This window comes from Schistocerca piceifrons, chromosome 5 (assembly GCF_021461385.2).
Source record: "Schistocerca piceifrons isolate TAMUIC-IGC-003096 chromosome 5, iqSchPice1.1, whole genome shotgun sequence".
Classification (NCBI taxonomy): Eukaryota; Metazoa; Arthropoda; class Insecta; order Orthoptera; family Acrididae; genus Schistocerca; species Schistocerca piceifrons.
In genome coordinates, this window is record NC_060142.1 from 413,663,220 (window position 1) to 413,691,097 (window position 27,878).

The 27,878-nt window shown below is 39.3% G+C and overlaps 1 protein-coding gene across 4 annotated transcripts in view; it reads left to right on the plus strand.

Annotated features, from left to right (window-relative positions):
- LOC124797971 overlaps positions 1–27,878 on the plus strand; it is a 110,143-nt gene that overhangs the window by 18,557 nt on the left and 63,708 nt on the right. For all 4 annotated transcript variants that reach the window (XM_047261140.1, XM_047261141.1, XM_047261142.1 and 1 more), the window contains one exon: positions 14,413–14,612. In XM_047261140.1, coding sequence (XP_047117096.1) covers positions 14,413–14,612 — 200 coding nt within the window. The remainder of the gene's footprint in view (positions 1–14,412; positions 14,613–27,878) is intronic.

The following is a 27,878-nucleotide window of genomic DNA, read 5'->3' on the forward strand; positions in this document are numbered from 1 at the left end:
CTGTGAAACTAGAGTGAAACAACAGCAAATGCGGAAGAATATACATAACATGTCATGTTTATATTCGTATTATTCTTATGCTGAATAGTGATACAGTCATAAATGAAGCACGGCAACAGACTAGATTGTTGAATCCAAGATGACTAATTTCTGTGCAGAATCTAATGTACTAAAGAGGCGTCTACAAAGATTTTCAAATGGAGAAAAATTTTCGCTAAATTCTCGTTCAGAACATTTTCTATCATACGCAGTCTATTATTTGGTTCTTGTTGAGCATTATCAAAGAAAGCAGTAGTGTAAGTGACAACAAGTAGCAGTCTCTTGCCATTGTTTTGCTAATGAGACAATTCCTCTCTTTTTTATTTATTTTTTATTGTAATCGGCGGCAGCGCGTACAAAAGCAAGCCATGCCGCGAGTGGCGACAGGTCGTAAACGTTCATTATCAGAATACGACAAACAATGCATGACAGTACAATAACGCATTTTCAGCTTAGGGTGACGTAAACACCTGTAACAAAGAGAACGGGACTTACCAGATCAAAGCAAAATAAGCAATCAATTCAAACCAGACGAAGCACGTGAAAAAGGAAGGGTGCCCGTATAAATACAGACGGGATGCCTGACGCATAGCAATGACTACCTGGTAAAGCTTAACTGCTAAGCTTAGAACTTGAACCAAACTACTGTAGCTGTATCTTCATCCATTCTACCTAAACTGTGTCTCATGTTACAGTGGATCAACTTTGTTTCGATTTGGAGGTGTGGTCTAAAACTTTTCTCTCCCCTTAAATTTAGAGTCTCAAATTTCAGGTGTGGCTTAGATTCGGGAAAATTTTTTTTCCTTGATTTCAAGTCTCGTTTCTCAGGTGCGGCTTAGATTCGAGTAAATACAGTATCTGACAGCTGGTGGAGCCCTTCATCCAGGTAATTTATGCGGTTCAAAACAGCAGTGGTGGAGCATTTGTTCGCAGGTAGGATTATAAGGTTGGGATCAGTTTTTAGATGGTGGACTGCGGTTGTTTCTGTGGATGTAAGGTTGGTTTGCATGTTGAGGGATTTAAGGAATGATAGTGAGGCAAGGTTAAAGTTTAAGAAATTTTGGAAAGTTAACAGAGAGTGGTTTGGGGGCAGTGGGGGTTGATCACGATTCGATGGAGGAGTGAACTGAGTCAGGCAGGATTCAACCTTGGTCTTTGGTTGAGTATGATTGGTACGGTTGATGGCAAAAAAGTGTTTCCACTGTAAGGACCGGGAGGAGGAGAGAAGATCTTTAACAAGTCCTGCATGATTGAATTTGGGAGTTGGGCAAAATGTGAGGTCTTTGGAAAGGACTGATATTTCTGCGGGACTAAGGGTTTTGCCGAACACACAGCCCAACACGACATCCTTCACTTCAGTGACTGCTTCACAGCCTGTGCCATAAGGATCATTCCCACAAACACCAGCTTTTCTGTATAGCGCAGGTGGGAACTTTCTGTCCAGTATATCATATGTTCTCGTAACCCTCCTGGCCTCAGCCTTCGTTAGTCATAGTCCTCACCCATCCAGTCCCTTCCCTGTTCCCATTACAGTACTACACAGCCCTCATTCCACCATCGCACCCAACCCTGTTCCCATTCCAGTACTACATAGTCCACATTCCACCATCGTACCCAATCTTTTTACTTCTCTCCTTTTCCACATCCCCGCCTCTCACCTCGTCACACCTCTCCCCTGTCCTCCATCTAACCTCCCAACTGCACATAGCTGCCCTACCCTGTCTCCTGTACCTGAGCACTCACCAGCAGCACTTCACTGTCCCCCACCTATACCCTACTATCCCTTGCCCCAGTCTCCTCCTTAACCCCACCCAGCCGCCACTCCCATCATGCACTTGTGCTGCTGCTCACAGTGTGGCTTCAGTTGTCAGAGACTGCAGTGGTGTGTGTGTGTGTGTGTGTGTGTGTGTGTGTGTGTGTGTCAAAGGTGTTCTGGAAATCTAGAAATATGAAGTCAATTTGAAATCCCTTGTTACTAGCACTCAACACTTCGTGTGAGTAAAGAGCTATTTGTGTTTCACAAGAATGATGTTCGCTAAATCCATGATGACTGTGTGTCAATAGACCATTCTGTTTGAGATAATTCACGATGCTGAAACACAATATATGTTCCAAAATCCTGCTGCATATTGATGTTAATGTTGCAGGCCCTTAATTTAGTGGATTACTTCTATTGCCTTTCTTGAATATTAGTGTGACATGTGCAGCTTTCCAGTCTGTGGGTACGGATCTTCCATCAAGCAAGCGGTTGTACATGATTGTTAAGTATGGAGCTATTGTATCAGCATACTCTAAAAGCACCCTAAGTGGTATACAATCTGGACCAGAAGCCTTGCTTTTATTAAGTGATTTAAGTTGCTTCACTACTCAGAGGATATATGTACTAATAAATTACTCATGTTGGCAGGTGTTCTTGATACAGATTTTGGGATATTTACTTCATCTTCTTTGAAAGAATTTTGAATGGCTGTGTTTAGACTGTCACTGATAGTATTTTCAGGTCTGTCATGCAGGGGTAACATTGATCGTGTCTTGCCACTAGGACCAGAATCTCTTTGGATTTTCTGCCATGTTTCAGTACAAACTTATGTTGTGGAAACTATTATAAGCATCTCACATTGAAATGTGTGTCAAATTTTGAGCTTCTGTAAAAGATTGTGTATCTTGGGATTTCGTGTTTCGGTTAAATTTGGCATGCTTTTTTCATAGTTTCGGCAACAGTTTGCTGACCTGTTTTGTGTACCATGGGGGATTAGCTCTGTCTTTTGTCATTTTATGTAGTATAAATCTCTTTTGTAGATACTGTCTCTTTGAATTCAAGCCACACCTGGTCTACTACACTACAGTTAATATCATTTCATGCTTTTGAACATTTGAGTTTGTTGCATGCCATGAAATGTAGGAAACATAGGAAGCACAGGTAGTTTCTCACCCATTATATTGTAGGAGAGTTGGCTGTAACACATGCTTCCAAGTTCAGGTACATGTAGAGAGTAATGTAGCTACATCTATAAAACAAAATTTATTCATGTTCATCACAAATGTTTGAATCATTGACATTGAAAATCCTTTTAGTCCAGAGAAATTGTCGGAAAAAAGGTGGTGGTGGTTGTTGTCTTCAGTCCAAAGACTGGTCTCGTGCAGCTCTTTATGCTACTTTATCCTGTGCAAGCCTCTTCATCTCAAAGTAACTACTGCAACCTACATCCTTCAGAATCTGCTTAGTGTATTCATCTCTTGGTCTCCCTCTACAAGTTTTACCTTCCACGCTTCCCTCCTGTACCAAATTGGTGATCCCTTGATGCCTCAGAATGTGTCCTACCGACCGATCCCTTCTTCTAGTCAAGTTGTGCCACAGATTCTTCTTCTCTCCAGTTTCATTCAGTAGTTACATTGTCTACCCTCTAATCTTCAGCATTCTTCTGTGGCACCGCATTTCAAAAAATTCTATTGTCTTCTTGTTGAAACTGTTTATCGTCCATGTTTCACATCCATGCATGGCTACACTCCATACAAGTACTTTCAGAAACGACTTCCTGACACTTAAATCTATACTCGATGTTAACAAATTTCTCTTCTTCAGAAACGCTTTCCTGGCCATTGCCAGTCTACATTTTGTATCCTTTCTACTGTGACAACCATCAGTTATTTTGCTCCCCAAATAGCAAAACTCATATACTACTTTCTCATTTCCTAATCTAATTCCCTCAGCATCACCTGATTAACTTGACTGCATCCCATTATCCTCATTTTGCTTTTGTTGATGTTCATCTTATGTCCTCCATTCCAGAATGAAATTTTCACTCTGCAGCGGAGTGTGCACTGATATGAAATTTCCTGGCAGATTAAAACTGTGTGCTGGGCCGAGACTCGAGCTCGAGTTCGAGTCTCGGCCCGGAACACAGTTTTAATCTGCCAGGAAGTTTCACTGTCCATTCTGTTTAGCTCCTTTGCTGTCTCTGACAGAATTACAATGTCATCGGCGAACCTCAAAGTTTTTATTTCTTCTCCATGGATTTTAATTCCTACTCCAAATTTTTCTCTGGTTTCCTTTACTATTTGTTCAGTGTACAGATTGAATAACATTGGGGATAGGCTACAACCCTTCTGGTATCTATACAAATTGTAAGTAGTCTTTCGCTCCCTGTATTTTACCCCTGCTGCCTTCAGAATTTGAAAGACAGTATTTGAGTCAGCTGTGTCAAAAGCTTTCTCTAAGTGTTAAAATGCTATAAATGTAGGTTTGCCTTGTCTTAACCTAACTTCGAAGACAAGTCGTGGGGTCAGTATTGCCTTACATGCTCCTACATTAAATCAGACTGATCTTCCTCGAGGTCGATGTCTACCTGTTCTTCCATTTGTCTGTAAAGAATTTGTGTGAGTGTTTTGCAACTGCAACCATGTCTTATTAAACTGATAGTTCAGTAATTTTCACACCTGTCAGCACCTGCTTCCTTTGGAATTGGAACAATTGTATTCTTCTTGAAGTCTAGGGGTATTTTGCCTCTCTCATACATCTTGCCCATCAGATGGAAAAGTTCGTACATGACTGGCTCTCCCAAGACTATCGGTAGTTCTAACAGAATGTCATCTACTCCAAGGGCCTTGTTTCAGCTAAGGTCTTTCAGTGCTCTGTCAAATTCTTCATGCAGTATCATACCTCCCATCTCATCTTCATCTACATCCGCTTCCATTTCCATAATACTGCTAAGTACATCTCCCTATTATAGACTCTCTATATACTCTTTTCACCTTTCGGCTTTCCCTTCTTTGCTTAGGACTGGTTTACCATTTAAGCTCTTGATATTTATACATGTAATTCTCTTTTCTCCTAAGGTCGCTTTAATTGCTCTGTCAGCAACATCTATCTTACTCCTAGTGATATGTGCTTCTACCTCCTTGCATTTGTCCTCTAGTCATTTCCGCTTAGCCATTTTGCATTTCCTGTCAATGTAATTTTTGAGATGTTTGTATACCCATTTGCCTGCTTCAGTTACTGTATTTTTGTGTGTCCTCCTTTCATCAATTAAATTCAATATTTCTTCTGTTACCCAAGGATTTTTACTAGCCCTTGTCTTTTTACTTACTTGATCCTCTGCTGCCTTTACTATTTTATCTCAAAGCTACCCATACTACTTCTGCTGTGTTCCTTTCTGCCTGTTCTTGTTCAGTTGTTCCCTAATGTTCCCTCTGAAACTGAACATCCTTTAGTTCTTTTAGTTCATCCAGGTCCCATCTCCTTAAATGCCTACTTTTTTGCAGTTTCTTCAGTTTTAATCTACACTTCATAATCATTAAATTGTGGTCAGTCCACATCTGCTCCTGGAAATGTCTTACAATTTAAAACATGGTTTCTAAATCTGTCTTACCATTATGTAATCAGTCTGAAACCTTCAGGTGTCTCTATGACCCTTCCACGTATACAGCCTTCTTTCATGATTCTTAAACAGTGTTAGCTATGATGAAGTTCTGCTCTTGCAAAATTCTACCAGGCAGCTTCCTCTCCATTCCTTACCCCACGTCCATATTCACCTACTGCTTTTCCTACTACCGAATTCCAGTCCTCCATGATTATTAAATTTTCATCTCCCTTAACTATTTGAATAATTTCTCTTATCTCATTATGGAGTTCTTCAGTCTCTTCATCTGCATAGCTAGTTGGCGTATAAACTCGTGCTACTGTAGTAGGCGTGGACTTCGTGTCTATCTTGGCTACAATAATGCGTTTAATATGCTGTTCATGGTGGCTTATCTGTGTTCCAGTTTTTCTATTCATTGTTGAACCTAATCTTCCATTACCCCTATTTGATTTTGTATTTATAACCCGGTATTTACTTGACCAGAAGTCCTGTTCCATCTGCCACTGAACTTCACTAATTCCCTCTATATCTAACTTTAACCTATCCATTCATCTTCTAATGTACCTGCCCGATTAAGGGATCTGGCATTCCATGCTTCAATCCTTAGAACACCAGTTTTGTTTCTCCTGATGATGACGTCCTCCTGAGTAGTCCCTGCCCAGAGGGCAGAGTGGGGGACTATTTTAACTCCGGAATATTTTACCCAAGAGAACACCATCCTCATTTAACTACACAGTAAAGTTGCATGCCCTTGGGAAAAATACAACTGTAGTTTCCCTTTGCTTCAGCTGAAAAAAGCTTATACCTTGCAAAATGTTGGTTAGAGGATTTTATTTTTTTAACTCGTTTGTATTTTTGGAAATATGGCAGAACCAAGTTTGGCCAAAAAAATTTCTGTTGGCTAAATTTTCTGTAGTCAAAAAAAAACTTCGAAAATTTCGGACTTTCTCAGTGTTAAAAAAGCAAGCCCAAATTTCTTGGTCTCCTAACATTTCCTTTTTAAAAGAGCACAAAATTCTCTACAGATTTCATTATAGTAACATTTTTCTGCACACACTGCACTACAGTTTGTCAAAAATCAGTGATTTCGTGCAAAATGGCAGAATACCAAGTTTTTGAGCAAATTCATTTTGGGTTCTCTTTATGTAGTAGGAAAATTAATGACATTACATTATGTTACCTACTAACACAGTTAGGTCAGATTGCGAGACTAGTAGAAAGTGATGTTTCTTACTTGTAGCATCATTTTTGGATCTGTTTGCTATTTTATTTGGTGAGTGTGGGTGAGCAGTGCAGTACAAAGAGTACTGAGAGAATTCATAAGCATAAAAAATATTCTCTGGTTGAAGTTGTAGTTGAACCAGAGATCATAGATGAAGTCCTTCAGAACAAGTTTTTGTACGACGAACAAAACAAGAATCGCTTGAACACTCTTCTTAAAAAAGAATTTTGAGAGTGCAGCATTGATTGGGATGGGGCACAATAAGATGATGATGGTGATATGATTGTAACATCCACCATTTCAAGAATTGATGATTTTGGAAGTGTGGTTGTTTTGGAAGTGTGGTCATAATGGGAAGTAATGTTGACCCCCTTGTACTCGTGATTTCATTAGGACAGGGCATCAAAAAATTATTTTTACTAAAGCCAGGAAGAGAAAATGTAGAAGACAAGTGGTTTTGTACTGCATCCTAAAAGTTCGACAACGAATATATTCTGGTCACTCAGGCCATTAGTGGATGTGATGCTTTCATGGCTGTGTGCTTTTTTCAGCCAAGGAAATGTGAAGCTTTGCAACATACTACCCAGTTTTTAATGCTGAAGGCATTTCTGGTGACACTGAGGAATTTGGAAGTGACTCACATATCCACCTCAAGTGTGCCAAAGGTCCAAGTACACTGAGTGAAGTATTACACATCCAGAAGTTAATAACATAACAAGTTTTGGTTGGTTAATGTTGATGCCTTTTTAATTATAATATAGCTACTATGTTTCATTTGTACACACAAGTTCTTAATACAACTTTAATTTGCTGCTTCTTTCAGGTAATAATAGTCATCTCACTGGTTATTTAGTATACACAACATAATGACTAAATGATGTAGTTTTATAAATGTGCATGAGTCACGGCTAAAATGCCTTGGAGCTTAACTTTGACTAGTGATGTCCAAATCACAGCAGATAGATGCCCAGAAATCACCCGATTGCACATGGAATAATTGAATATTGCAAGTCGACTTGTTCAGTTCCAATATATAACATAATATATAATATGTTTCTACTACATAAACCGAAACTCAAGTGCTCTTTTAAAAAGGCAATAGACGTCAAACTGCTAAGAGTGTAAGGAACTGAGATTGTTTGAAATAACTGGAAAAAGTCTGAAATTTTCATAGTTTTTTGAATACTTCAAGTTTAGTCAACAAATTTTGTTGCCAAAGCTTAGTTTTCCAATCTTTCCAACTGTGTGGATGAGTTTAATGTCCCAAAATGAACTCCTTTCAGGCTGGATGAGATTTTCAGGAACAGGAAACTGTTTGACTGAGGGCAGGATGGTAGGGGACTGTGGCAATGTTGCTCACTTGTGCTTGCTCAAGAATCCCCTCCCCCAACCCCAGAATTGCTGAGATGTGTGGCTGGAAGTGTTGTCATTGTGCAGCTGACGGGTATTGGCAATTTCCATTCCTGAGTGGATGCCCATTTCTTAATATCTTGAGCACTGTGACAGAGGAGTGTGTGTCTGCTACTACCCATATGCTAATTCAGCAGTCTCACCGAAAACAATTATTGACCTTTCTTGCTAGTTGGTGGCCATCCAGGATGGAATTCATTGCTCTTTATTTCCGATGCTCCTTAAATTAGTTCATCTACCAAGAAATTAGAGAATGTGACTAGGCAGATTCTCTGTGAACATGCTGCATCATTTAGTATGTGTCAGCATGATTTTTGTTGAATTGAGCATAGTACTTCATCACATTCCTTTGCGCGGCATGAACATGCACTATTAGGATTGTCATGGAAACAAATACCCCGGTTCCGAGATAGCTCAGAGCAGACTGAGCTAGGCAATGCTGAGAAGCTGAGTCCCTGTCCCTGCCTAACACCACAGCCACCTTCTAATCTGACTGGCTCAGATACACTGCAATCACTAGGATTGCAAGAAACATTACTATCGGGAAACGCCTTGTGTGGCATGTGGATAATTCGTGTTGTAATTATTCTGTAATGGATAGTCTGAAAGAATGTCCTTGTGTATGCAGTTTTCCTGTGATGAACAGATGCAAACAGTTGTCTTTCAGAAGAATTAATTCTTCAGTCTGTGGTAGAGATGGTACTGTTTTCAAACTTAATGGTAGGGTAACCCTCTTAGCCACGAATCCAAGTACGTACTCGTGCACTGCACTTGCAGCAACCTGACCACATACTCACCAGCTGCAGTCTTGCTGATAAACTGTAGTATTCTCCCATATGTTGACACAAGGCAGCAGTAGTTAGTCGGATGTATGATGTCTGTGGTAATGCACTACTAAGATTCTGCTAGAAAGAAAGATGGAAGAAGTTGGGAACTACAAGTTGTCTATGTGGAAAGAAAACAGATGTGTAAATTTTTGTGTGAATATATTTAGGAGACTACTAAATGTTTAAATGTCCAATACATTTATTATCAAGCCATAGAAATCACAAAGGAAGTTATACATATAGATTTAAAGGGCCCTCACATTCTCAAAATTTATTATGCATTAATATTGGCTGTCTGAGAGCAGTATTGATGATTGGCACTATGTATTGAAGTAGCCTGCAGAGCTTCAAAAATATTAACTCGAACTCAGTGTATTGCACAATACAGGGTGATTCAAAAAGAATACCACAACTTTAGGAATTTAAAAATCTGCAACGACAAAAGGCAGAGCTAAGCACTATCTGTCGGCCAATTAAGGGAGCTATAAAGTTTCATTTAGTTGTACATTTGTTCGCCATTTCAGCCAATAAAGTTTTTGGTCCCTTTTTCTTCGAAGGTGCTACTGTAACTGGACTACAGTATCTGGAGATGTTAGAGAATTGGCTATTCCCTCAGCTCGAACAAGAAGCACAACAATTCATATTTCAGCAGGATGGAGTGCCACCACATTGGCACTTACCTGTCCATAACTGCCTGAACGTCAACTACCCGAGGCGATGGGTCGGCCGCCAGGCAGCCCGTGACAGAGCACTTCATCACTGGCCTCCAAGAAGCCCTGATCTTACCCCCCGCGATTTTTTCTTATGGGGGTATGTTAAGGATATGGTGTTTCGGCCACCTCTCCCAGGCACCATTGATGATTTGAAACGAGAAATAACAGCAGCTATCCAAACTGTTACACCTGATATGCTACAGAGAGTGTGGAACGAGTTGGAGTATCGGGTTGATATTGCTCGTGTGTCTGGAGGGGGCCATATTGAACATCTCTGAACTTGTTTTTGAGTGAAAAAAAAAACTTTTTAAATACTCTTTGTAATGATGTGTAACAGAAGGTTATATTATGTTTCTTTCATTAAATACACATTTTTAAAGTTGTGGTATTCTTTTTGAATCACCCTGTATAATGTACCATATATTGGTAGCAATGCACCAGAAACAGCAGGATCTGCTGAGACTGAGAAATTCATTTTGCTCCAAGTGAGTTTCTATAAAGAACTGAAAAAGTGTAAATGACAAAAGACCAGAGAATGTGTTTGAGAAATGAAATTGCTGACTGTTCCGGAAACACCAGATATGTCATTGTACACAATAGCAGAGAAAACTGAAAGTCATGGTGTGATGATGACAGTAAGCAGAAGTGTTTATTTTACTTGTAACAGTATTCAGAATTTGTGAAGAAGATCAGGTCAGCTGTCCAATGAGCATATATGTTGTTTTTTTTTTTTCTTGCAGCAGCTGTCGCACCATTGACATACCATCATGCAAGAAATCAGTAAACAATTGTTTCAGTTTGTTTGAAACAGTTGTTACAGTAAATAAATACATAGAAATAACACATGTACACAATAAATTATCCATTGAATTTGTCTAATTTATACTTAGTTGTTGTGGTTTATGAATCTATGCTCCAGTGAGTGAGCCCCTGGTCAATTGAAGTTATACTGAAAGCTTTTCAGACTTACTTTGTATGTTCTGCCTAATTTTTGCTTGTGTTTTGCAAGGCAAGCAACTCGGTCACAGTAGACATGAGTTCCACATTGTTGAGCGTTGATGTTATTGTCCATGAACCATTGCCTCACAGATGCTGCCTTGTCACGGGGTGCATTGTCATGCTGATACAGTCAGCCATTTCTGAACTGTTCATCTTCTGTACATAGTATACAATGATGTAAAATATGTTCATATCCTTCCGCATTTAGTGTTTCCCTAAGTGCAATAATGGGACCACACTCCAACTATGAAAAATATCCATATACCATAACACCACCTCCTCTGTACTACACTGTTTGCACTACACATGATGGCAGATGAAGTTCTCTAGTTGTTCGTCAAACCCAGATCTGTCTACCTCATTGCCACAGGCTATAGCATGATTAATCACTCATTTCCAGCCATCCAGTGTCTGCTCTTTACACCATCTCAAGCACTGCTTAGCACTGACAACAGAAGTGGGTCACTTATTAGCAGCTGTTTGAGTATTGTACCCCATTCTTTTTAATTTCTTATGCCCAGTCATTGTACTTGGCAGATTTCCGGTCACACTTTGGAACTCTCAAGTTATTCCTTCTGCCGACTTCGTGCAAATTTTTGTGATGACTCCTCACAGTGTTTGATGGTCTTTGTCCATCAGGTACGTAGGCCTGCCTGGTCTTGGTTGGGCTATGTTTGTTCCTCCACATTTCCAATCACCTCGCCAACAGCCGATTTGGGCAACTTGTGATTCGAAATATCGCTGATGGATTTGTTACATAGGTGACATCCAGTGAATTCTCCCAAAAGGGAATGTGACACTTTTTGTCCTGGTAAAAACCTTTGCTTAAAGAGTGTCAGTAAACAACCTATTTGAATGTCTTTATTGCTACAAAGTCACCAGAGGACATCTTTGAGAAAGTGTTACCATCAATAGACAGAAGGAGCTGGAAAAGTTAATAATTAAGAGTTTTCTAATGTGAAATATGTGCATCAAGAATGTTGATGTATCTTAGGATTTAGACTCGCGTATTTGGATTTACAGAAGTAATGGAGAATGTAGAAAACATGTTGGAATATCCCAAATCAAAGAAAACAGCAGCCTCAGTAAATCAGCAGTACATTGTGTATATATAACAGTAAGGTTCTTCATTTGTAAAGTGAAGACAGTTACTCCAATTCATATAAGACATAATTTTTTAGAATTATAATGGCTTCATGAGTGGGATCCATCTCTTGATAATCTCCCCGCATATTTTCCAGTTGTTTCGGAAAACTCGTGTCTTGGAATTAAGAATGTTAAGCATTATCACCATGTGAGGTGGTGCAATGATAAAGGCAGTGAAAGAATAGTTTGATATTCATGGCTAGCCAAGCACATTTAGATTTTCTGTGGTTTCCCTATGTTGATTAAGATGAATGTTGGAAAGGTTCTTTTGAAGAGCTCACAGCCAAATTCCTAGGCTTTTCTTGTCCTATCTGAGCCTCTGATCCACCTCTATTGACCTCCATATCCATGGGTTGTTAAGCACTAATCTTTTTCATTACTTTCTTTCATTATTTCTGAAAACCAAGAATAACCAGTGGACAGAGACTTTTGTAGTGACCAGAATATCCTGTATATGTAACTACATTCCAACAAACTAACTGTATACTACACTTCCATTTCACATCAAGTATCAGTGCAAAAGTTACAAATCTAAGATTGATACACGTATTCCAAAAAGTAACACTGTGAAATTGTGCTGCAACTTTAGCCTAAATAATGAATAAGGAAGATGTGGAGGAAAGACTGTACTTTTAATAAGACATACCACAAAGTCCCAGACAGCTGAGCATTAGTTCTATTTGGTGGTGGGGGTGGGGGTGGTGGTTCCACATTGAGAATAACGATGTCTGCTTGAAGCAGCTACTTGTTGTCACCTCATCACTAATGAAAAAAAATGGAAAAAATATTCCCCTCTCACCCAATGTGTTCAACAGTGATTATCAGGTACAGTGATAGTGAACCTAGGGTCAAGATGCCTACTTCATAAGAAGTGTCTTAGGTTTTAGGGACCAAAAAATGCATTTACTGTGTAGTAAATGGTATGCATAACACTCATATTTTTTCACAAGGGGTACCTCTGATGATATGATGAAAACAGAGCCTAAAGAGTTAGAAGAAGAATGGTTAAATGTGGACATCATTGAGCAGGACATTTTGAAGCAGTAAAGGATTGCTAGAAAAAGCTATGGTACACATTTTACTCAGCTTGACAATTGCTAAGTGAAAGAGACATTGTTGGATAGGTATAAACACAGTACAAATGTAATACAAGTGGAGAGGTAAATTTATAATGAAAAATGGTACAGATTTCACCACATGGGATAGCAGGATAACAGACCCAGATCAGATTCCCTACGTGGATGTCAGTGTCAGACTCTCAGTAAGGAAAATGCTGTCCTTGGGCACTAATGTACATTTTACACATGTTATTTATGCTGCCTATCAAACTGTTGGGGACTCCTTGGGAGATATGTCCCATTCCTCTTTCAAGGTGGTTTTCAGTTCGTGCATTGTTTGGGGAGGTGCATCAGTTCAGAAACACATCTACCAAGAGCATTGAGGGTTAAGGTCCCGGGAGCATGCAGGCCATTCCAAAGGTTCAGTATTTTCACTTTCCAGTGGCTTTGTCATCCACAAACAGAAAGTTGGGACCTAAAGCGTCCCTAAAAAGACGAACGTAATCCAGAATAATCTCCCTGCAATATCGCTGTGCTGCAACAGTTTCCCTTTTCCTCCATACTAATTGATGGCCAGAATCACTAGCTGCAGTGAAACGGGATTTGTCATCACTCTGGTCCATTGTCACTGACCCAGATCAGCGTGCTCCCTACAGCAAAAAACTCTTTCTCGATGATGATGTGGTTGAAGTGGGATGCATTTAATAGGCATGTGAGCATACAAACCAGCCTGATTTAATCACTGCGAATTGGTTCTGACAGAGATGTGTGTACCAGTAGCGGTTGTGAGGTCTGTAGAGATCTGCGTAGGAGTGAGATGTCCGGTCCTTTTCGGCACTAGCCTTATGTATCAACCCTTTTGCAGTATGGTGGTCCATCTGCAACCACCAGCATGCTTTTGCATAACATTTCCACATTCAGTTGCTATTTTCAATTAAGAGGTGGCACTTTTGGAGACTGTGGCTACAGTAGTGGCACTTCGCCTTCAAGTCGTCTAACTGCTCATCTACAGTCATAAGCTCTCAAAGAGTGTCTTGCAGACATTTGCACTGATTGGTTTCACCACAGACTTTGTCAAACACCTTACTGCATAAACTGTTGAATGCATACAGAGCGTTTGTGCACAGGCTGTGCCGCAGGTAACGTCCCACACTTTGCATTTCCTTTTACCGTCATTGGTCAGGTGTTCCGTAGCAGTTGGCAGTTGTTCCTTAGCAGGTGTCAGTTGTTCCTTAGAAATTGTCGAGCAGTGCAAATTTAAATCTCCTACATTACCAGAGAATTTCTCACCTGGGTTTATGTGCCACAGATCATCATCAGAAAGACACCAGGAATTTGCTCATGCAGGGAGTACACTCTCACTCGTATCACTCTCGGAGTTATTAGTATATCGCATACAGCAGTTTTGTAGTTCAGTTTTCGTAATGTTATTTTTGTGTGAACGCTGTTAATAATAAATAAGTGTGTTGTGTGCTGTAACAAAATATGCATGATACTGAATTATAGAGGGACACAATTGCAATATAATTTGCCATGTCTGCATTTTACATCTTACATTTTTTTTAATTCAAAATTTGTGAGCTCTGATCAGAATTCATAAGTTCCTTTGTGATACACTTATTCTGTCAATTTTCTTAGGTTCTACTTCAGAAAGTGATTTACAACCTGAGGCACAGCAGAGCCAGTTGGATTCACGTGGTGGATCACAATCTCCAAAAGCTTCATCGTCTTTCAACAAGTTAGATTGTGAAATGGGGGACAGTGGGGTGACTGAATCATCTGTTGTCAAGGACTGCGAGAATGAGAGCTCTGAGGAAGCAATAAATAGTGCAGTTGAGGTATGTACTTTCTTATTTTTCATGTACTTGTCTTTTAAATAGAATAGAAAGAACAAAGGCGAAGAAAAAACAATACTTCTGAAACTCACAAGCAGTTTCTCTTACTAGAAAATGGTGTACGAGGGATGTTCGGACAGTAAGTTCCAATAGGTCACGGAATGGAAACCGTTGTGAAAATGTGATGAAGTTTTGCACAAATTGTTGGGTGGTGTCTGTAGTATGCCTGTCAATTGCACACAGTGAGTACATAAAGGTGCCTGGAAAATAGTGTCTCCTGCCAAGTACCAGGGTCTGGTGAGAAATTTTGGTGGACATTGTTCAGCATTTTGCTCTTCATGACTGTTCTTGGCTGCACTTTGCAGGGGCAGTGAAGGTGGTCCTGCAGTGTTGTTGATGGGAAGTGTCTGACCATCTACAGCACAGCCCATAATTGGCTCGTCCTGTTTCATCTCTGCTCACATGTGAACCACAGGCAATGAAGATGACATTTTGACACAGACAATAAGCTGTAGAAGAGCTTAGAGAATTGGCAGAAAGCACAGGTGGCTGCCTTCTATGATGGTATTGGAAAGTTGGTACAATGCTACGACAAAGGTCTAAGCCATAGTGGCGACTATGTAGAGAAGTGGCTGTGAGGTATAGCTAGCTGTTGGAAGTGAAACATTTTTGATTTCCACAGTAGGTTTGGTTGGGTTTGCAACCAATCGGAATGTACTTTCAGAATAGCTCTAGTATCTTAGCTGAAAGCCATGGACAACATATTTCATTGTGGTCTAGGAAGATAACTGCACGCCATTTACTCTGTATACCTTGTTGGTATATTTCTTAAGATGAACATATTCAAGATACCTGGTGGAAAAGTTTCTTCTGTGGGAATTGTTGTGTATGAGAGTTTATATGTATGTTATTCTACATAATCAAAATTGTCTTTGGATGAGAGTAAATGAGCGAAATCATTTCATAAAATGGAACTAAATCCAAGTGCAGTCATTGCTCTGGACTGATTGACAAGGACATGCTTATTGTGTTTGTGCCATAGATGTAGTAGTCCAAGAAAAAATTGCTTATCAATAGCGAACAACTATCTCATCTCCCTCCATCCCTCCCTACCTCCCCCTCTCCACCCCACTATTCTGTTCATCTTACTGTTATTCCATTGTGTAATGCCTGTAACAGAAATTACTCTCACTTCCATATTCTGCTCACTCATCCTGCCTCTCATCACTCTCCTTGCCCCCAAAAACTTGCCCACCCTTTCATGCCTGCCTCTCCCTCCCTCCCCCACTACTGTCCACCAACACAGACTCTACGGAAGGTCTTGATATGCTGGGCCTGTTGCAGGCAAGGGCATGCATATCACGAACTCATGTAAACATCTGTTATTTCTGGACAAATGCTTTTGTATTTTCAGTATTCTGTAGTTTTCTCTTATGAAACTGATTTTATTACTATGATACACCCACAACTGAAGGCTCTAGCATTGTATTATTATGTCCTGTAGAGAGTAATGTAGATCAGAATGAGAGAGTAATGTAGATCAGAATGAGAAGGTGCATTACACTGCTGCGAGTTTCGGAAATTTTACAGTGAACTGATAGTATGTATCGTATTGAGTCTCTTATAAAAACTTATTCCCACTCACAATGTAGCTTTTTTTTATGCAAAGGAAAATACCTAATTTACATATATGAATGTCCAAATATTACCAGTCATGGTTACTTTTGTTGCAAACAATTGTAAATGGGCAAAAAAAGCTCCATACATTAAAAATATATCTGAGCTAAAACTTTGAACATTAATAAAATAGACAAGTCCCGAAGCCTTCTTAAGGTCTATTGCTTAACAAATACTTTGGGATTCACTTACATCCCACAGAAAATTAACAAACAGCATAGATTCATACTCGTAATACTAGCGAATCCAAAATTGAACCTATCATTTAGCAAGACATCAGAAACAGTTTAAATTCATTTTTGTAATGGTGAATGCAGGGAGTTGGACATAACTGAAAATAAGGTGAACAAATACAGAGAGCTGAAAAGACAGCAGCAATCAAGCAGTGGTCATCTGTTACAGTAAAGGCAGTGCCACAGAAGTGTATGCACACTATGAAAGATAAAAATACTCTAATTAATGTGCTCACACTGAGTAAGAAGGGGGCGATCTGTAAATATTATGTGAAGCAAGACAACTTGTCAGCCATGATCGCCATTGTAAAACCTTTAGTTATTATGACCGGTTTCATTGAACAGAGTTATCATCATGTGGTCTATGAAAAGTGTACATGAAGTGTAAACACATTACATTATGAAAACTAGCATAACGTCATTTATATAATACATAAATTTAGTTATTATTACATTTACCTCAGTTCAGGTTAATACATGTGTCCAGTTTCAGCTATGAAAGTTCTCAATACCTTCATTAACTGGAGAGTTGGCATAAGATGCATTGGCATGTCGAAGTTAAAACCATTATGTACAATATCTTCAGAGCTAAGACCAGTATATATAAAATGTTTCGCTAAGTGCATCCATCCCATATTACAGATCACAGAGCACATTATTGATGCAAGTGCACTGCTGAAGAAAAAAAAAAAAAAAAAAAAAAAAAAAAAAAAACACACACACACACACACACACACACACACACACACAATGGTGAATCAGGAGGAAAGTTACATGCTTTGATGGGTGATACTACTGGTGATTCTGAGCAAAAAAACTTCTAATAAACATATGCCTTCTCTTAACTGTCTCCAAGTAAACCAATGAAAACAATGACGAACGGGAAAGGTGCAGGTGACAGTAAATAAAGTTACTGGTATGTTATGGTTTGTTTGATTGTGTACATTTCTTCACAGATGATGTTCAGACAGTTCACCGTCAACTTCAGTGCATGTTGCTGCTCTTGTAGACAGCTGATCGGAGCTCAATTTTACATCACCTTACCTGGGCACAAGCATGTAAAATAAGAGCGAGAAGTTCCTCTCTTGTGTCCACTCTGTGCTTGCAGAAATCGCTCTTCACCCACTCCCACAAAAAGTAATCCAATGGGGTAAGATCGGGTGAACTCGGTGGCCAAGGAATGACTCCACGGTAACCGATCCAACAACCGGGATACATTGTGTTGAGATAGTGTCACTGGCCGTATGGAATGTGTACGACCTCCATCATGCTGAAAGTACATACGAGCTTGTGTTGCCAAAGGGATATCCTCCAGTTACTCTGGTAACACATTTTGAAGAAAGTCAAGATGATGATGTTGTGGGCTTCAGTCCTGAGACTGGTTTGATGCAGCTCTCCATGCTACTCATCCTGTGGGAGCTTCTTCATCTCCCAGTCTGTACTGCAACCTACATCCTTCTGAATCTGCTTGATGTATTCATCTCTTGGTCTCCCTCTACGATTTTTACCCTCCACACTGCCCTCCAATACTAAATTTGTGATCCCTTGATGCCTCAGAACATGTCCTATTAACAGATCCCTTCTTCTAGTCAAGTTGTGCCACAAACTTCTCTTCTCCCCAATCCTATTCAGTACCTCCTCATTAGTTATGTGATCTACCCACCTAATCTTCAGCATTCTTCTGTAGCACCACATTTCGAAAGCTTCTACTCTCTTCCTGTCTAAACTATTTATTGTCCATGTTTCACTTCCATACATGGCTACACTCCATACAAATACTTTCAGAAACGACTTCCTGACACTTAAATCTATACTCGATGTTAACAAATTTCTCTTCTTCAGAAACGCTTTCCTTGCCATTGCCAGTCCACATTTTATATCCTCTCTACTTTGACCATCATCAGTTATTTTGCTCCCCAAATAGCAAAACTCCTTTACTATTTTAAGTGTCTCATTTCCTAATCTAATTCCCTCAGCATCACCCGACTTTATTTGACTGCATTCCATTATCCTCATTTTGCTTTTGTTGATGTTCATCTCGTATCCTCCTTTCAAGACACTATCCATTCCGTTCAACTGCTCTTCCAAGTCCTTTGCTGTCTCTGTCAGAATTACAATGTCATCGGCGAACCTCAAAATTTTTATTTCTCCTCCATGGATTTTAATACCTACTCCGAATTTTTCTTTTGTTTCCTTCACAGCTTGCTCAATATACAGATTGAATACCATCGGGGAGGGGCTACAACCCTGTCTCACTCCCTTTCCAACCGCTGCTTCCCTTTCATACCCCTAGACTCTTGTAACTGCCATCTGGTTTCTGTACAAATTGTAAATAGCCTTTCGCACCCTGTATTTTACCCCTGCCACCGTCAGAATTTAAAAGAGAGTATTCCAGTCAACATTGTCAAAAGCTTTCTCTAAGTCTACAAATGCTAGAAACATAGGTTTTCCTTTCCTTAATCTAGCTTCTAAGATAAGTCGTAGTGTCAGTATTGCCTCACGTGTTGCAGTACTACAGATTTCAAACTGATCTTCCCCGGGGTCGGCTTCTACTAATTTTTCCATTCGTCTGTAAATAATTCGCGTTAGTATTTTGCAGCCGTGGCTTATTAAACTGATAGTTCGGTAATTTTCACATCTGTCAACACCTGCTTTCTTTGGAATCGGAATTATTATATTCTTCTTGAAGTCTGAGGGTATTTTGCCTGCCTCATACATCTTGCTCACCAGATGGTAGAGTTTTGTCAGGACTGGCTCTCCCAAGACTGTCAGTAGTTCTAATGGAATGTTGTCTACTCTCGGGGCCTTGTTTCGACTCAGGTCTTTCAGCGCTCTGTCAAACTCTTCACGCAGTATCATATCTCCCATTTCATCTTCATCTATATCCTCTTCCATTTCCATAATATTGTCCTCAAGTACATCACCCTTGTATAGACCCTCTATATACTCCTTCCACCTTTCTGCTTTCCCTTCTTTGCTTAGCACTGGGTCTCCCCTGAGCTCTTGATATTCATACAAGTGGTTCTCTTTTCTCCAAAGGTGTCTTTAATTTTCCTGTAGGCAGTATCTGTCTTACCCCTAGTGAGATAAATAAGCCTCTACATCCTTACATTTGTCTGATCTCATTTTTGAGACGTTTGTATTCCTTTTTGCCTGCTTCGTTTACTGCATTTTTGTATTTTCTCCTTTCATCAATTAAATTCAATATTTCTTCTGTTACCCAAGGATTTCTACTAGCCCTCGTCTTTTTACCTACTTGATCTTCTGCTGCCTTCAGTACTTCATCCCCATTCCTCTTCTACTGTATTTCTTTCCCCCATTCCTGGCAATTGTTCCCTTATGCTCTCCCTGAAACTCTGTACAACCTCTGGTTTAGTCAGTTTATCCAGGTCCCATCTCCTTAAATTCCCACCTTTTTGCAGTTTCTTCAGTTTTAATCTACAGTTCGTAACCAATAGATTGTGGTCAGAGTCCACATCTGCCCCTGGAAATGTCTTACAATTTAAAACCTGGTCCCTGAGTCTCTGTCTTACCATTACATAATCTATCTGAAACCTGTCAGTATCTCCAGGCTTCTTTCATGTATACAACCTTCTTTTATGATTCTTGAACCAAGTGTTAGCTATGATTAAGTTGTGCTCTGTGCAAAATTCTACCAGGCGGCTTCCTCTTTCATTTTTTAGCCCCAATCCATATTCACCTACTACGTTTCCTACTCTCCCTTTTTCTACTACCGAATTCCAGTCACCCATGACTATTAAATTTTCGTCTCCCTTCACTATCTGAATAATTTCTTTTATTTCATCATACATTTCTTCAATTTCTTCGTCATCTGCAGAGCTAGTTGCCATATAAACTTGTACTACTGTAGTAGGCATGGGCTTTGTGTCTATTGTGGCCACAATAATGTGTTCACTATGCTGCTTGCAGTAGCTTACCCGCACTCCTATTTTTTTTAAATTCGTTATTGAACCTACTCCTGCATTACCCCTATTTGATTTTGTATTTGTAACCTTGTATCTGCCTGACCGTAAGTCTTGTTCCTCCTGCCACCGAACTTCACTAATTCCCACTATATCTAACTTCAACCTATCCATTTCTATTTTTAAATTTTCTAACCTACCTGCCCGATTAAGGGATCTGACATTCCACGCTCCGACCCGTAGAAAGCCAGTTTTCTTTCTCCTGATAACGATGTTCTCCTGAGTAGTCCCCGCCCGGAGATCCGAATGGGGGACTATTTAACCTCCGGAATATTTTACCCAAGAGGACGCCATCATCATTTAACCATTCAGTAAAGCTGCATGCCCTCAGGAAAAATTACGGCTGTAGTTTCCCCTTGCTTTCAGCCGTTTGCAGTACCAGCACAGCAAGGCCGCTTTGGTTAGTGTTACAAGGCCAGATCAGTCAATCATCCAGACTGTTGCCCCTGCAACTACTGAAAAGGCTGCTGCCCTTCTTCAGGAGCCACACGTTTGTCTGGCCTCTCAACAGTTACCCCTCCGTTGTGGTTGCACCTACGGTACAGCTATCTGTATCGCTGAGGCACGCAAGCCTCCCCACCAACGGCAAGGTCCATTGCTCACGGGGGGAAGAAACTCAAGATAGCATGTACCAGTAAGACGGTTATCTAAAACAACTGGAGCGATAAGTTGGACATCAGTAACACCTCTCCACACGTTGACTGGGAAACGTTGAAACTTCATTTCCACAGTAGTGTGCACATTTTTATTTTCCCATACATGAGAGTTGCACGTGTTGTTGTTTCCGTTGCGGGTAAATGTTGACTCATCAGTGAACAGAATACGTGAAATTAATTGCTCATTGGCAATGGTCCATTGACAGAATTCCTGCCAGGCGGCAGCATCTCCTTCATGCAGATGTTGTACACTGTGCTGATGAAAGGGATACAGACCGTGCTCACGTACTGTGCGTATCACTCTTGTTTGTGGAATACCAAGTTGGGCAGCAATTCTTCTAGAGCTAGTAGTAGGGTTGCGTTCCGCTACTTGAAGAATGTTCTAGCTTCATTAAGAGTTTGTTGTACGGGACATTCAGAGACAACATTTGCACTGGGAAGCGTACCACACTCACGCAATCCGTGAAACACCCTGCTATCAGGCACTCTGCGATTCAAAAATCGTTGTTGGTATTCTCACACTGCAGCTCTGGAATTCCCATTGGACAAACCATAGACAAACACCATGTCAGCATACTCTGGACGTGTGAAGATCTGTGGCATTTTCACTTGACAAAACTGTATTCATTGTTCATGTAACAACCGTGTGGTACTGTGTACTAAAAGTGCTATCGAACTGAGACTTGATGTAAACAACTCACCATACGCAAGTGAACTGCGTGCTGATGCGGTTAGTAAGGATGATGCTACACATTTCTGGTTTATAGTTGTTTTCATTGATTTACCCTGAAACGATTAAGAGAAGGGCATATGTTAATTAGTTTTTTGTTCAGAATCACCACTAGTATCGCCCGTCAAAGCATGTACCTTTCCTCCTGACTCACCCTGTATATAGGACCACAATCTAAGGCATATTTAAAAATCTTACTTATGTACATCATCACAAATAAGACAAAATAATTGCACAGTAACATTTGTCAATAAGATTCCACAGTGGAAAACTATCTGGCAGTAAAATTGAGAGTTTGATTCGATGTTCATGTCATTGTCAAGTGCAAACATAAATATGTAATTTTAATCAAAATATGACAACTGGTATACAGTTATAAAATTATTTTGATAGCAAGAAGCAGCTAAATTTCTGTTTTTAGAAAATACTTTAGCTTCCTAGCTGTTACAAAAATAATTTTATAATTGTACACCAGTTTCCACATTGTGATTAGAATTACATATTTATTTTTGCATTTGATGATGACATGAACAAATGAACACTCTAAATTTTTTCGTTAAATAGTTTTCTGCTATGCATACTTATTGTCAATAAATGCTACTGTGCAGTATTTTGTCTTATACGTGACATTGTATACATCATACTGCTTAAAGCAGAAACTATGAGTTAACACATCCAGTACAGGCTCAACTTTCTCATATGATGTACTAATTGTGTGTAAACAGCACCAAGTCTGTTGGTGTTGGATTAAGAAATTTAAGTATGGCAGTATATGCTTTGTGAACAGTTACAATGAATTATGTACTGTATCGATTGTGTAAGTCACTTGGAGCAGCAGTTTTTGAACACATACTGTCACAATTGTGTGTGTGAAAGTGCAAAAATTATTTTGTGTTAAGCTAACACTTCAGATAAATTGCAAATTTTGATCTGCTACTCTCTGACCACTAATTGCCATAACCTATGAAACATACTCTCTGTGTGATAAATTTTCAGTGCCCCGAGTGGTAGGAATTTAAAAGATAATGCAAATGGAGCAATAACCTGCAGATTAACTAATCGTGTAAGACACAGGGATTGCACTGTTTGGGGCCTCCCCGTGAATGCTGAGTGTGTGCCCGTCATGACTGGGGCATAGGGACTCAAGCAATGAATTACTGACCAGGCAGCCGTTGCTGAGGCTGGGTGTGGGTGGTGTCTGAGGGGAGAGCCTCTGTTCACAGTGGCTGGCACCTTTGCATATAAAGCAGATGAAGCTTTCTCCCAGTGATGGTCATACGACCCCATCAGTAACTTCAGAAAGAAAGTACTCGCTCAAGACACAGAGATATGGCCCAAAAATGTTTCCTTCCCTGTATAAGGTGCGGAAGGAATGTAGGGCTAAGTGACAAGCAGAGGAATATTCCCTCCTGTACCAGGTTTGTACAAGGACAGGTGGGGAATCTTTTATCCACAAAGCTTTTATTCTTTGTAGAGAATGTAGAGCATAAGTTTGGGGAAGTTGCAGGGGTCTCCAACATGAAGAGTAGGTCAATTTTGGTTTAAACAGCAGCCCCTGCCCAGTCACGGGCATTGCTTGTGTGTGACAAGTTGGGTGACATTGCGGCCACTATCACTCTCCTTAGTAATTTAAACGTGGTTCAACGCATTGTTTTCCATCATGACCTTATCTTGCAGACTGACGATGAGCTATGCACCAGCTTGGAGTGATGGAGTATACACTTTGTCCATTGTGTCCGTAGGGGACCAAAAGACAATAAGGTTGCTACTGCGGCCTTCATTATGACCTTTGAGGGCAATTTGTTGACAGAGAAGATCAAGACGATGGTATACCAATGTGATGTGAAACCATGTGGCGTCCCCCATCCCCCATTTGGTGCTTCAAATGTGTGAAATGTGGGCATGTCTTCACGTTTCGACACCAGCCCAGTCTGTAGGGATTGTGGATGAGTGTTGCATGTTTACGTTTCTTGTGCCCCTCCCCTGTTGTGGAGAGCACCAATCTCCATGCTCACCATACTGCTCTGTGTCTCAGAGAGGAAAAAAGTACAGGAATGTAAGAATCTGGACAATCATACCAAGAGGTGAAGAAAAAGTATGATCATGTACATACTGCATGCTTGACAATATCATATGCTTCATCAATGACATCATCACACTTTCAGATGATAACACTCTCGCCTATTATGCCGCCTCCTGCAAACCCTTGGGGCCTCTCAACTGTGCCCGTCTTCTGATGGTTGTGGGTTCTTCTCCTGCTGCCTCCTGATGGTTGTGGGTTCTTCTCCTGCTGCCTCCTGATGGTTGTGGCTTTTCAAGCCAGGAAGAGGTCCCTTGGGACACTTCCCTCCAAGGTTTCTGTCAGTCTGCAACCGGGTACTAGCCAGTGGCTGAAGGAGCCACAGGCTGCTGGTTGTAGGGCTTCACAGTCTTTATTAGTCACGGAAACTAATTCAGGGAGACCCTTCCAGTCATCTAAACCGGGTCATTCCATGTCAAGTCACCCAGGCCTTGACACCAACCATGTCAGATTTTGATGAAACTTGGTACAATTACTTCTTTTATCACCCTGAAAGCACTTGTACAATTTTTTGTTCTATCTCTTACAGTTTTTTTATAAATTTTTAAAGTTTTTAGATTTGGCTTTGTTTCAGCAGTCGGAAATTGTAACTTAAACGTGTCCTCACAACTAAAAAAGTTTGTATATTAAAGAATACTCAAGATATCAGTATGAAATTTTGGAATAGGTTTGTGTATTATATCTAAATGTTAAAAAAAATTACCATAAAGATATATTAAATTCTTCCAAATGAAAAAAAATTTATAAGTTTTTTATTTTTTTTAGGTAACGGATGTTTAGTTTTACAAAAACTGCAATATCTAGAGTCTCAGACCTGATAGAAAGCTCAAATTTGTTTTAAAATACTCTTAATTGTGTAGGCTATTAGATAAAAGAAAAATTATGTTGGCTTTTTAACCTTTCTAATAGTTATCTAATTGTTAAAATAATATTAATTATATTTTAAAAATAAAAAATGCCAAGTGACTTACACACCGAAAATAAGTTTTTGTCTTCTTGGAGTAACAGTGTACACTTGGATTTTGTATTGTTACTCCTGTGTTTTGAAGTAAAAAATTATTACAGTGTTAAATAGTGCTGGGATAGTATTTTATTAACTTTATTCGAACTCTCAGTAAGTACTGTTGCTTAGTTTACAGAGATTCTTTTCCAATATCCTATAAAAGTAACCAGAACAGTAATCAGACCAAAAGTGAAATCAGTATGTCAGATATTCAAACCTGTAGTGTAGGGTTATTTAAAAAATCTGACTGTTTCCAAACAACCTACACACCTTCAAAAAAGTTACAACCGGTATCAGAATTGAGTGAAGATGAAAAAGATTTGATCCACTTACGATCTGGAATTAATCTGTGTGAATTTAAGAATATATGTTCACACCACAGCTACTACTTTTTAAATGTTTCTGAAAAGTATCAAACAACATGTGTACACCCACTAAAAAAAACATAAAAAGCCCATCAAAAAATCTTTGAGAAGTGTAGTCTTGGATCTTTCTAAACAATTACTGACAAAAAATATTAACATAAAACCTGGACAAAAGCTTTGCTCAACATGCCGTAACTTTTGTGAGGAAAAATTAAGAGTTGAAGTCAATGAAAGTGAAACCGATGATGAAGTCATGGTTGAATTAGAATCATTGGAATCCAGAAATGAATCCCTCATACAAACAAACATTGCTCTTGATTATTTAGGTTTAACACCGATAAAGCTTCATGGCTTGTCAGAACAAAGTAAAGGGTCTTATTTTAAAAGGAAGGTTAGCAGTATTGAAAAGACTACAAAAAAGGCGGTTTCAAAAGCATTAAAATATGATGCACCAAGTTCTGATGATGACGAAGAAGATAAAAGTGTGGTTGAGAAAGCAAAGGATTTTGATGTAATTATTTCTTTTTTGAAAGAGAAGATTTCATCTGTTGGGAGGTCTAGAAAAATCCAGATTCTGATCTTGGCTCCAGATTCTTGGAGTCGAAATAAAGTGATGAAAGAATTTAATGTGAGTGAGTACATGGTGCGACAAGCTAGAAAGCTAAAATCTGAAAAGGGTATTTTGGAAACTCCTGGTCCAAAAAAAGGTAAAACTCTTTCTGAAATTACAGTAAGACTTGTAACAGATTTTTATGAAAAGGATGAAAGTTCCAGAGTGCTACCTGGAACAAAAGACAAAGTAAGTGTTCAAAAAAATGTGTAGATGCAAAAAAGACTCATTTTGTGTAACTTGAGAGAACTCTATTATTCTTTCAAATGGGAGAATCCTGAGGTAGAAGTAGGATTTTCAAAATTTTGTTTCTTGAGACCTAAATGGTGTATCCTTGCTGGTGCTGCAGGCACACACACTGTATGTGTATGCAGTATCCACCAGAATGTTAAACTATTACTGGATGCTGTGAAAATTGAAGAATCTTATAAAGACCTAATTAAGATGCTTGTGTGCAACACGGAAAACGAAAACTGCTTGCTACATCATTGCGACAGCTGTCCTGCAAATACTGCACCAACTGAGTACTTAACTGAAAAACTAAGTGAAGATTATGATTTAGAAGAAGAAATTGTAATCAGTCAGTGGGTTAACACAGACAGGGCAGAAACGATCAAACAGTCTATCAGTGTTGAAGACTACATTTCTTCATTGGTTAGGTCATTGGAAAAGCTCACCCCACACTCGTTTATAGCAAAATCCCAATCAGCAGCCTTTAAAAGATTGAAAGAAGACCCACCACCCAAAACAGCAATTATTGTGATGGATTTCAGTGAAAATTATTCCTTTGTTATACAAAATGAGATCCAAAGTTACCACTGGAATAGAGGTGGTTGTACTCTACACCCAGTTGGAGTTTTTCTAAGAAATGAGGAAAACAATGTTTTTGTTTCCAACCACTGTTTTATTAGTGATGACCAAGAACATGACACTGGTTTTGTTAACTTTGTACAAAAAGAAATTACAAAGTGGCTGTCATTACATCATACTGACTTTGACTCAGTTCACTACTTTACAGATGGCTGTGCTGGGCAGTACAAAAATAGAAACAGTTTTAAAAATTTGACTGAACACTTGAGACTTTAATTTGAAGGCCCAACACTCTTTTTTTGCAACAAGTCATGGGAAGTCAATTTGTGATGGCCTAGGAGGAACTATTAAAAGAATTTTAAGGAAAGCCAGTCTACAGAACAAATAATGACAGCAATTGATGTGCATAAGTTTTGTGAAAAAAATATTGAAAACATTCATTTTCACTTTATTGACAAAAAAGAAGCTGATTTGCTACAGTTAAAACTAGAAAAACGTTTTTCAGCAACCCGAACCATTCCTGGAACTAGAAGTTTTCATAACTTCAAACCACTTCCAACAAACAACCTTGAAATTAGAAGGACTACAGATAGTGTAAAACCCTCCTCAGTCTTTTCTTTCCATTCTTCTTCTGATTGGGTTCGTGTTGAACCATCCATAAATTGCTATGTGGCTGCAAATTACGATGGTAACTGGTACTTTGGACTGGTAGAAGCAATATTCAATGATGAAGAAGATGCAGAAATTCTATTTCTACATCCTTCAGGACCAGCTGCATCATTTTATTGGCCTGAAAGAGAATATTCTTGCATAGTGCCTTTGGAGCACAGTCTGTGCAGTAGACGCACCTCAATCAAGCGGCACTGGAAGAATGTATTACTTCAAAAAAGACTGTATCAAAAGAACTGAAAGCTCTTGGATGAAGTGGAAAAACAGTTTGAATGAGCATTAATGTTTATTAAAAAGACAAAATTACTCAAAAAATTCAATGTTTCAAGCAATCAGTTGGGTTATACATAAGTGTCGTAAGTACACTATCTTTGTACATAATTCTAATGTAATCTACTATAATTAATAAACATGTTAAAAAGCCATCATTATTTTTGTTTTATCAAGTAGCCT